Source organism: Streptopelia decaocto (assembly GCF_964273445.1).
Source record: "Streptopelia decaocto genome assembly, chromosome: 3".
NCBI lineage: Eukaryota > Metazoa > Chordata > Aves > Columbiformes > Columbidae > Streptopelia > Streptopelia decaocto.
In genome coordinates this window covers 9,597,786-9,609,999 of record NC_138656.1, presented here as the reverse complement: position 1 = coordinate 9,609,999, position 12,214 = coordinate 9,597,786, and the positions used below count along the sequence as shown (strand labels likewise).

The 12,214-nt window shown below is 43.2% G+C and overlaps 1 protein-coding gene across 4 annotated transcripts in view; it reads left to right on the top strand.

Moving 5' to 3' along the window:
• The window catches only part of SLC1A4 (solute carrier family 1 member 4), a 43,540-nt gene that overhangs the window by 13,380 nt on the left and 17,946 nt on the right, over nt 1–12,214 (top strand). For all 4 annotated transcript variants that reach the window (XR_014183538.1, XR_014183539.1, XR_014183540.1 and 1 more), the window contains exons 4-7: nt 5,005–5,171; nt 8,618–8,851; nt 9,936–10,130; nt 11,618–11,752. Coding sequence is in view for 1 of the 4 variants with exons in the window: in XM_082047727.1 (XP_081903853.1) it covers nt 5,005–5,171; nt 8,618–8,851; nt 9,936–10,130; nt 11,618–11,752 (731 nt within the window). In the remaining 3 variants the exon portion in view is untranslated. The remainder of the gene's footprint in view (nt 1–5,004; nt 5,172–8,617; nt 8,852–9,935; nt 10,131–11,617; nt 11,753–12,214) is intronic.

The window sequence follows — 12,214 nt, the reverse complement described above, 5'->3', positions numbered from 1 at the left end:
TGGCACAAGACCGAGCAGGGGGAAAAGTGAGGGGAAAGCCTGCTGTGACAGGGTGAGCGGTTTCACTGGGGAAGAAAGAACACAACCCCATCTGCCCGTGCTCTGCCCGTGCCTGTGAGATTGCATTGGCCCCGATGTGACATGGATGCGGCTCTTTCTCTTCTCTTGCTGTTATATCCTCAGGCAGTACATGCCCATGCAGCCTCATGCTGCTAAAAACCAAGTTTATTATGAAAGGCTGTAACAATGGGCGCTTGGACACATGTATTTGCTTATAGAATGTAGGCTTATTCTTCATTTAAATCAGAGGTAAATTAAAGGTGAGTAAGACTGTTCTTATTCATCTTCATTATTAAGTTTGATAGAGGCTCCTTGGCAACCAAGCACGGATCAGGGCCAACCATGTCCATGGGACAGAGGCTTGGCTGTCAAGTACTTTCTGAATGCTTGTTCAAGTCCATCACTCTTCCTCAAGAGATAAGAATCTCTCTTTTTGCAATTTAAAACATGAGATTCTTTTTCAGTTTTCTTCTTTCCGTTTCCCACTTATCAGACTCCTGTTTGATGCAATTTCAGTAAAAATATTCTGAATTTGTCACCGGTGCCTGTTTTTGCCAGCAGCTATGATGTAAAGGTTGTTTCCACTATTACTTTTCCAAAACTTTTCTTCAGCTGTTGAAACAGAACTAGAGCTGAGTTTCTTTAATTCCAGAAGACGCCCTACTGTCTCTAGGGAACAGTGGACCAAATAAAAAGAAAGCATCATCTCAGTTTTGTTAGCTTGGCTTCAGGACTGGTCTGACCATATTGTTTATGGATAGATGAGGATTAAGTTTGGAAAGGAAGAGTATGATTTTTGAGTAATATGTAGTATAAATACCATTGTGATAGAAGTTGGGTTCCAGAAAAAAAAAAGATATTCCTATCTCAGGTTTTCTTTCATCAGCAGAATAGTTGATTGAAGAGGAGAAATATTTTCCTTCTGCTTCCCATATGAATAGCGTAGAGCAAAATTTTCCATTGATTATTTCTTTTCCCCCCCACTGGTTAATAGGCCTTGTATTCTCTGACTGATGATATAAATAGTGGGGCACTTAGATGTCTGCTCAGCCACATCCTTTTTGTTGTTTCACATGCTTCCCTTGTGTTTACCTAGCTTTTATGGCTATGTCCTCTCTGTCTCTTCGGCAGCAAGGCTTCCTGGGGCACAAGCTATCTCAGATCCCCATCTGCAGGACAGGGAGGCTGTGGGGAACTCAAAGTTCCTCTTTTGACAGCAGTAAAAATACACAAACTGGTGATGGCTTTTTTTCCCCTCACATCACATGGCTGCATTTTCTTTTCAGCCACCTACTACTACTGGGACAGCTCAATGTCAGCAGTTGTTTCCCTGATAAGCATTTTGTTTCAAGAGCTAAAAAACAGTAAGATCTTCAGAGAGATTCAAGGACCAGAAGAGTTCCATGAATCTTCCTACACATAATTTCAAGCAAACAATAACGTGTCCCATAGTTTATCCAGGAACAAAGCTCTCATTAAAGCTGTTTTTGTTTGGTGTCTACAATGCTGCTTGGTTTGGCAGCTCCTTTGGGGTGATGCACTCTTCTGTTAGAGTACAAAAAGGCTGTTCAGCATCTGCCAGTTTTAGAGGCTGGGATTGAGAGGATCTTCCGCTAAGGATTTACTGCTGGACTCTTTCCATATTGTGCTGCAAGGAGGTGAAATTCCCTGAATGCTGCAGATTGTCCTCTTGCTTTGCAAGGAGCAATTTCTTGCAGTAAGTTACTGCTCTCTGCAAATGGTGAAACCTTCTGCCTGCATCTGTGGTGATGGGAGGCGATGGTGAATGTTGTGTGCTGCAAGGAAATTGGCTCAAGAGGGAGAAAGGGAGAGCAAGACCTGAAAGGGGTCACTGGATGACAGTGAATAGAAGGAAACAGCTGAGCAGCTATTGGTGGCTGTGCAGAGTCCTCCCTCCTGGCACCAAGAATTCAGGGGTCCCCAGATCACAAGGGCTAGGCTTGAAGGACTAATAAGTGTGAGCACTTAGATAGCAGCAGCAGCAGCAGTGATCGCAATGCCAGGAGCAAGGTGGAGAGAGACATCTCCAAGGGTGAAAGAAGACTAAACTCCATGTGATGTCATTCTGGAGGGCTATAGGGGAGTTTGAGGAGAACTGGCCAATTTCAGCACGGTAGGCTACTGAGGAGGTTAAGATGAAATGTGGCTATAACTAACTGGAGACGCTATCTCTTGCCCTCCTCTAGTTTCCCAAGAACAAACTTTGGCAAGCCTTTTGTACCCATGGCTCTGAAAAGGGTGGAACAGCTGATGCTTGTGGGAATCGAATGACTTAGAAGAGTCTTGAGCTTCTCTAGTCAGAGAAATCACCTTCCAAATTAAGCACTAGGAGCTGCAGCCCTGGTTCTCCTGTGTGCCTCCTGAGCCCTATCTTGCTCTGGGACCTGTGTGCCATACACAGCGGTGGGATGCTGAGCAATCCCCTTGCAGATTCACTGCACTTCTGCCTCGTTCCTGGGACGAGGTCTTTGAGAAGCCCAAATGGTAGCAGTTGCTGGGCTTAAGGCTCACATCGCTGCATTTAATGATTTGAGAAGCAAATCTCTGGTAGAAGGAGTTTAGAGGGCAGAGATGCTTTGCAAAACATCAGTATAAAGTGAATAACATCCACATCAGGATGCTGGGCTTGAAATGCTTATGCTTAATTTCTGTTTCATAGCAAAGTTTGATATCTATTTTATTCTGAATGAGAACCTAAATAGCATTAAATGGTTTTAGTTTTGCTGTTTTTTTTTTTTTTGTGGAAAAGTTGGGGCCTATTATAGTAAAATTCCATTCCAAGCTGAACTTTTTGTATTAATCTTGTATGACATGAACCTGATAAAAGATATATTCTAAAACAATGAGTAGAGAAAACAAAACAACAAGGTGAAAAGTTGTGTCAAAGTGAAAAAATGTTGTATTCACTCCATGTAAATAAAGTTATCTTTTCTGGTGTAAAAATGTTTACATTTTGCCCAAGTTGACATTTCCCAGAGAAAGCTTTGATTTTGATGAAATGGCATGCCAGTATTATTTTACTACATATTTACTTCCTACTAATACATTTGAGACTTGCACATTGATTTGTACATTGTTGCTGATAAATTATCACCGAAGCTTTGTCACTTTCTATTCAGCCTTATGGGAAACCTTATCTCCCACCCTGGAGTTATGTTTTACCAACAGAAGTGAAAAATAGAAAAATGTGTGCATGCCATGTACACAGATAGTTTGTTTATTTATTTTTTTTGTCTAACTTCTCTAACCACATGAGACTTTAGGGCTCCCATGTACACTAAACAGAATATAGATAAAACTATTAGAACTATAAAACTGTGTGTGGAAAAAATGAGCACATTTCTTGAGACATCTCTGGAGAAACCCTCTGCCCCATTATTAATATCCTGGCCATGTTTTCAGTTCTTTCAATTGGAAATCAAATAAATAGTGACAACTTAGCCCTGCACAAGTACCATTAAAAAAATCATAGATCCTATATGTAACTACTTTGTAGCTAGCAAATAAAAAAAGCCAGAACCTTCATTGTTTGTAAACACTTCTGTTAACAGCGGTTTAGCCTGCATGCTTTTGTGTGTAATTTATGTTTTACCCCCTTCCCTGCCGTATTTTGTTTCCACCTGCCACTAAGGGACAGTCCAGTTCAGCAGTATAGTTCCAGCCAAAATACCATCTCAAGCAGGCTGGTTTTATCAGATTTAGCAGGTCATTATCACGGCTTCTTCAGTCAATATTCATTTCAAGCTTTTAGCTCAGAATATATTTTTCTTTCCTAGTCTTGAGCTAATGTCTACTTAAACTAGCCAGAAGGCCAAAACCTGCACACAAACCTAATCTGTTTTAGAAGCCCTTCCAAATAAAACAACAATTTGACATGTTGAGCTTGTACTGCCAAGTTGGAAGGGGGCTAGGGGAAGTTTGTCAAAACAATTATATTTTTATGTAGCCACAAGAACACTCATTCAGTTTATAGATACTACCTTGCCAAATAGGCTCCAGCTCTCTTTCAGAAACAAACTGTGAAGGACCAGCAGAGCAGACCTGTGAGCAGACTAGTTTTTGTCAATAGGTAGATCCTGGTTTTATTCTATTACTATTACCATGCAGCCACATGATTTCTGAGCAGGGCAACAGATATTTCTTCTGTTCTCTCCCTGTATCTCACAAAGCTGATGTGGACAGATGAACAAGCAGGTTCCATGGTTTGCTACCTTCCTCTGCCCCTCTTCCCATTTCATAACATTAGTTGTTTTCTTGTGGCTTTCACCTTAGTATAAATATTGCACTAAAGTGATGGAGCTGGCAGTTTTTGCCCAGCAGATTCCCATCATCAGAGGTGTCAGGAAATAATAAGAGCATGTTTGGGGCCATACTGCTGCAAGCCTCTTGCAGGTATGATTTCTGTAGTCAGTAAAATATCATAGTACTGACAGTGAATGATGCTTGGTGGAATAAGCAGACCTAGGCAGTCAATATCACAAGTTTCTGCTATTTATGCCTATGGTCTTTTCCACACGTGCCTTCCCTCATGGGAAAGCAGGGTGGAAAGTTTCTGTCTTTTAATCTCGTGTGTGTGATTGGTGCCCATGCTGTTTCGCATCTGCAGTGGAGCTTGTCCTGAGTAAACTGGGAAGGTTTCCCGTTCGAGTCACTGAGAGCACACGTATTGTGTTGAAGGGTATGAGGGGAGGTAGTGGCAGGTCCTTATCCAGTGAATCCATGCCAGCTCGTAAATAGGGAGGTTTGTATCTGGACTGCATCCAGATCTTATTTGGTTTCCTTCAATAAAATAAGTTCTTCCTTCCCAGAACAGGTTCTGCTTGTTGATTTCAGATCAGTTGGGCAGCAACAAAATGAGGTGACCCTTTTGTTGGGTTTTGTGCCAGTCTTGTGTCTAACAAGCCTTTTTTTTTGCCTCTACAGATCCCTGTTGGTACTGAGATTGAAGGGATGAATATTCTCGGACTGGTGCTGTTCGCTCTGGTTTTAGGAGTGGCGCTGAAAAAGCTTGGTGAGGAAGGGGAAGATCTGATTCGCTTCTTTAATTCGTTCAATGAGGCGACTATGGTCTTGGTTTCCTGGATTATGTGGTAAGTGTGTGACTCAAGATACATCTGTGGTACAATATTATGTTCAGTTCAGCGATCTCACCATTTATCCATCTCCAGCTTTTTCCTACCAGATCCCTCATCACAGCAAAAATGGATGTCATGGTGTCACATGGTGGGGTCTTTAATTATTGCTTGTGCCCTGTAACCAGACAGTCATGCATAGCTTAAGGTATCAGTCTGGAACACTTCAGAGGGTTGCTTAAAAATCCTCTCCAGGACTCCTTTTTGACTAATTAGCGGAAAGAAGTATTTCTGTTTCAAAGTAGTATAAGCCTGTGGCTGGCTGCCATCATGTGCCTGAAGGCACTGGCGTTGAGTGAAAAAAGGAGATGTGAGCAAGTGAGGAATATGGTCATGTGAAGGCCAGAGATGTTTGTGCTTGGAGTGCACTTGCAAATGCAATGCATAACTAAAATAATACTTGTAGCATCATGCCGTGATTTTTCTGTGGGTCGAAAGGTTGTTTGCACTGAACTGAAAGATATCTCAGGACATCAGAAGATAAGATAACCCACTCACTGGTACCGATTTGGGAGAAATGCTGTTGAGTGCATTGAATGCAGAACCCCACCTGTTTACTTGCATCAAAGGATGACAGAGAACCGATGTTCCTCTGTATAGAAGGGGGGCCAATCTCCAGGGCTGTGCCCTTCATCCTACTGAAACAGTAGTGCTGGCTCTTGAGTGTTTTGTCATTGTTACCAGCACAGCCTGAGTTATGCAGCAGATCTTTAACTCTTTGTTCCTCTTCTAAGATCTCTTTCATTTTTTTGGATGAAGCAGGAGCTAATGTTACTAGCAGAGCGATCAACTGTTTGTTTCTTGTTTGTGCTTGCTTCTCCAGAGATGTTTCTCTTTTCCATTTCACATCCCTGAGAGTAGGTATTTCCTAAAGTTGATTGTTTATTTTGTCTTCTGCCTATTAATGAGCAAATCTATTATTTCACTTACTTCCCTGGAGTTCAGACATACTTAGGGGGTGAATATTGCTCTGCCCAATTTCACAAAGCTTTTGGCACCTAGAATAGTCTGTATGTTAGGAACCGGAGCACACTGAACTTCTCATTAGGCAAGAAACCACTGTTAGAGGAGACAGCAGGCACCTCTAGAGAGTGGTTCAGGCCACCTAAGCTGAGGTAGGACCAGCCTTCTGACCATGTTTTCTGTCAAGTAGGATGCATCTGGGCCTCAGAGCAGTAGCATGGCTGTTCTTGTGCAGCTGGATGGGTCTAGGCTGCTCCTCTGAAACCAACAGTACTAACACCTCACACACAAAATATTCATAAGGGCTGCTAGCTAACAAATTAACGGCAGACATTTCTCACTCCCTTTCCAAAGCTATTGGAAAAGCTATAAGCTTGCCTTAGCAGAAGTATTTTTTTCTCCCTTCATTCTGCATTTTTCATTCCTGCTATTTTCCTTCCTCTGTGAAGTAGAAACATTTTAACAAAACACCAGATTTTACACAGGCAGATCTCTCTATTAGTTGCTGTCATAAGGGAATGAAAAATTCGAAGTCTCAAAGCAGCTTAAGACTTTTACTCTTGAGTGTAATTCCTTGGACACTGAATACTGATAAAAGGCAGTTCGAGTATTCAGCTGATTACAGTGCTAACACTTCAAGCCAATCAGTTGGTATATAATCCTTTACTTTGTGGATTATCGGGGCCACACCTGACACTTAACGGTGCAGTGCACCGTAACCCTTACTTGTTCTCTTTCCTTCCTTAAGGCTCTTGTGTCATCGTGGTATTTATTCATAATCTGTCAAGCTGCACGTACTTCTCAAAGGATACTCTGGAATGAGTGAAATCATACTACCATGAGAAAAGGCAGCTTGGGTTCATATCTAGTGACATTCAACAGCTGCCCTCAGGTTTAGCAGCACTTTGGTCTCAACTCTCAGTTCCTTCCTCCTCTCCAGCCTCGTTCTTCAAGGGGAGGGATCCAGCCTCAGCTCTGAATCCAGTGTTTGTGTTTGCAGAGCTTGCACGGGACTGGGGCTCAGCTAGATCTGGCTCATCGGCGTGCTCAGAAACATAGTGCCAAGGCAGTATGTTGCAGAACGGGTAGAAGCTAAGCAGGGAAGGTTCAACAGGCCTCTCTAGAGTTTTGGTCAAGGGAGGACAGAGAGAGGATGCTCACATTGACCTGGAACATAAGGAGGTGCTTTCTGCACAGAGCAGAGGAGCTGCAGAACCACTGAGGGAGAGGCAGGCTCAGAAGGAGTGAGTGATCTGGGCAACCTTAAGGCTTGCCCACCTTTCCAAACCTTTGCATGCTTAACCAAACCTTCTGAAGTTTGTCTTAACTCCACAGGTCAGCATCTTTGAACATGGATATTGGATTGGAGGGGAGAGTGGGAGAAAAAAGTCTTTATTCCTGAGATGTGCAAGCAGATCTTTTGTAGTCACGTGTGCCTGAGGCATGGTTTTGGAGAGCACTTTTAGAATCTATTAATCTTAGAAGCAGAAATGAATGGAGCAGGGACAGCATCAGCAGAGCTATTCAGACACAGACATCCCAAGTAGAGTTTCAGAGGAACTGACTTTTGACCTGAAATGATTCCTGCAGTTCACTTAATAGCTGTTGTGGTGTAGGTACAAGGGCAATTCTGTCTTTTTGAGGCTGTTCCGAGCTGCGCTACCAGAGGTGTGGCTGTGGCCCGCAGGTGGCCCTGCCCCTGGAGCAGCTCCAGGTGTTCGTGACAAAGGAAACCTCAAACAAATGCTGACGTCCTAAGACGTGGCATGTTTCTAGGTAGGAGGCATGGGAATGTACATGGCTGTTGGCTTAAGCAAAGCTCTGGAAGCCTGGTCATTTAACTTAGTTTTTTGTAGGTAAATAGCAGAGTTAATTGCTATCTTTGGCACATGCATCAGCAGCTTGTAGCTGAGCTCTCTGGTATGGGCTTAGCTTTTTCTTTCCTACGCTGAATATTTTGGCACCCAGTACATCTACCATTTTCATGACCTAACTTCATACTTCTGCTGGTAGTCACCACATGTGTGAGACCCGACTCTTCCACTCTGCTCCAGTGACACAATACTGCTCCTTTTTCTTTCCTACCATCTGCCATCCCTTCAGCAGTGACTTTAGCTTTGGGTCTTCGCCTGCCTTCCTCCCCGATGGGCTAAAACTCCACACCGGTGTCTTGGCCTGATAGCTTCTGCCAGCATTTCTGTGTCCCTTTGGCACTCTCCTAGCTGCCTCTTTGATGGCCCAGGTGAACAGAGCTTTTGCACTTGGACTGCTTGCTTTCCACCAAGAAAGGATGTTAGAGAGGCCTTCCAGATTTGCTTAAGCACTACTCTTCAGTAGGAGCAGCATATTCTTCAGAACAATGTTATCTCAGGGACAGAAAATGGCATGTTTTTCAAGGCTTTCTGTTTGTACGTAATGACAGGCAATATTTCTTTACACAGGTATGTACCTATTGGCATTACGTTCCTTGTTGGGAGCAAGATTGTGGAAATGGAGGATATCATGCTTCTGGTGACCAGTCTGGGAAAATACATCTTCGCCTCTATTCTGGGCCACTGCATCCATGGAGGAATCATTCTGCCCCTTATTTATTTTGCATCCACCCGCCAAAATCCATATCGTTTTCTCTTGGGCCTTATCACACCATTTGCCACTGCTTTTGCCACTTCCTCCAGGTGGGTTTCTGTGCTTCTTTTGGTATTATAGCCTGGTCATGTTTGGCACTGTAAACCACTTATGTCTCAGACACCAAACTCTGTTGAGTTTTAGTGTGAATATTGTTCCTGAGATTGCAAAAAGAGACTTCTGAGCGTAGAGTCTCGTTGCTGTCATCAGCCTGCCACACAGAATGTACTGATAATTAGCCGTTGAAAACAATTCCTCAAAATACTGGAACTGTGGCATGATGCTGAGCTGGAAATTTTTTTGGGAAAAGGTGGAAGTATTTGCCTTAAAAGATCCTGCGACTTATCCTTTCAGTATTAAGTGATGGACTTTGCCCTGAGAAGTTTAGTTCTCCAAGTTCAGAAGTATTTGGAACAAGTTTAGACTAATTTTGCAGAGGCAAAGCAGACTTATTAGCTAGGGTAAAGGGACTTAACATTGATTTCAAAGATTTGCCCTGATGAGCTTTTATTTGTCATAGCCAAACTATCAAGCATGTCATTTACAGTTTTCTCAAGGAGCAAACACCTGATCAAATATTGTAACTATATAAAATCATTTCAGGTCATCTCCAAAAGTAGATGCATATCTGTCAGAGGAGCTGAAGTACATGAAGTAGGTGGGGGTTTATTAATAAAACCATGTAGTTTATAATGCAAGAAATAAATCCAACAGTTATTTACTATTATTAGTCTGTTCATTTGAGAGGCACTAGTACAACGTTAACAGAGATAGCTGTTGCGCCCATTGTGTTTATATTGGCATCTATTGGTGTACTTCTGTGGTTTGAGACTTGATCATTCCACAGCCCTGTTAGGCTGCATACTGTGTTAAGTCATGAGTTTTTGCCCCTGGGAGATTAGAGTCCTTATCAGCTATGTCTGGAGGGAAGCAGATTATTAAATATCACTGCTCAAGACCAACAAGTAGGGTCTCTCATTGCTATCATGACAGAGAGGGACCATAAAATGACATTGTTTTCTTGACAGTCCTGTCTGCAGCATGTTAGAAACATGAAAGCCATGAGATGGTGACTTTCCCTTCAGTGCAGCCTGAGACTTAGTGTTTGACTTTTCCCTATTCTCCGTTTTCTAGCTCAGCCACTCTCCCGTCAATGATCAAGTGTGTTGAGGAGAACAATGGAGTCGACAAGAGGATCAGCAGGTTTATCCTTCCTATCGGGGCGACTGTAAACATGGATGGAGCTGCTATTTTTCAGTGCATGGCAGCTGTGTTTATTGCTCAGCTAAACAACGTCGACCTCAACCCTGGGCAAATCTTCACAATTCTGTAAGTTGCTTACTATTGCAACCACATCCTTCTGGCTCCCAGACACACTCAAGCCTGTGGTCTCTCTGTTAATAGCTAGCAGTTTGCATTCCACATCTCTGACGTAAAGCTTGCGAACTGCTATGAAACATAATTATAGGGCGATTAAAGGATGGAGTCTTTCAAGCTTTATAAGCTTTGCCAGAATCTCGATGTAATAAAAGGTGGAACCTGGGAGGGGCAATGGAATTCTGAAACAGACTTTGAGCTGTTTAAAGCTGTTTCTCACAAGAAATTCCTCTCCTTCCTTAAGCATCTCACTCCCCCATCTCTGCTCACCGTTAAGCTGGGTAATTGAGGCATGCTGCTCTACTCAGAAAGCTACCTCAGATTCTCCCTCAGGATGTCTTAGAAAATCCTCCTGTCAGCTCATCAGTTCTCTATGTATGAATTTTATACTAAAGACTCTGCTCCTGCTTACCTCTGCCCTTCCTACCACCACATCACTGGCTTCCCAGGTCGGGCCCATTGTCATTCCCCTCCTGACTGCTTTGCCCCATTTTCCCCCTCCACCACCTCGGTCCTGCTTCCTTCTCCAGGACTCTCCCCTCCATGCCCGGAATATCCTCCTATGTCCCATATGCCATGAAGTGTCAGATTCTTCATTTTCCTCCTCAAAATCCCCTAAGTGAGGATCCTACAAGGAGTTGTAGCCCCTCACTGTGCCAAGAGGCCACAGTTGTATCCACCAGATGCTTCCTAGGTCTGATTCCTGGCATTTTTTACCCTCCCTGCCCAGGTTTTATTTCCTTCCTTATTGCGTTTCCTAGTATACTGTTTGTTTATTTAAGGCGGGTCTGGGACATTATTTTATTTGCAGGTAGCCAAATCAGCTTTTCAGGTACTCTTACTGAATCAGGTGTTAACACAGGCCTGAGGATTATGCAGTGACAGCCCAAGGAACACTCCATGGCAGACATCTGCACACAAAAAGGTGTGTGGTCCGTGTCTATAGCACATGCACCACAGGTTTCCAGCTCCTGATTTAGGGTCTGTGTTTGAGTGCAAACCAGATACAGAGAAGGGACAGTACTGTGCATGGCAGGGTTTACCTTTATACATTTGGGGCCAGGAGATGTAACGTACTCAGCATATCTGAACTGATACGTGACTTGGAAATGGATATATCAGTAAGGCAGCAAGATAGAGTTGTGTTAGTTTGTTGTGTGTGGTTTGTTTTGTTTTGTTTTGTTTTCTAAAAGGGCAATCATGGTATTAAACACAGAGTCATTGCCTTGATAGCTGCTGTGGACACCTGCTGAGCAACTGTGCTCTTTACCCATTACTTTGCATAAGCAGGAAGGAAAGACTTTGCCTGGGAAGCAAATGATCTGTGTGTCCCATGCTGTAGAGTTTGTTTTCAATTCCCATAGTGGAGAAACGTGTGACTAAGTGTAGCAGAGGAGTGCTGTGGAGCTCCTGCTAACGGGTTGTATATTGATTTGCAGTGTGACAGCGACCGCATCCAGTGTGGGTGCAGCTGGGGTCCCAGCCGGAGGAGTGCTCACCATCGCCATCATCTTGGAAGCCATTGGACTTCCAACCAACGATCTCTCCTTGATATTAGCGGTGGACTGGATTGTGTAAGTACTTTAGGCCACTCGTATCTGCTGTTGCATGACATGTAGCATGTTCGGCTGGAAGCATGGGGCAGTGCAGTGAAAGTAGCACAGTATAAAATAAAACCCTACAAGATATGGCTGCCTACAGAACAAATAACTCCTGACGGATAATGGAAAAGGTGGTCCCTTCTCAATTAAAGCAATTAGTATGCTAAAATCTCTCTTCAGCTTTTTTACTCAGCCTTCATTGAAACATATTTCTTCCTCATTTCACTTCCCTATAGAAGGATTGTTAAAAGTTTGTTGAAGAAGGTGTTGATATTTCTGGAAATTATTTGAACACTAGGAGGGGAGGGGGAAAAAGGAAATTGAGTCTTAATAATGGTGGAAAGCTTTCTTGGTCACATGTGCGAAGCAGTCTCCATCAGAAGCTGTTGTCAGCTATTGTTTGAACTGTTTTTATAGTTCAAGGCCAGTCAAAGC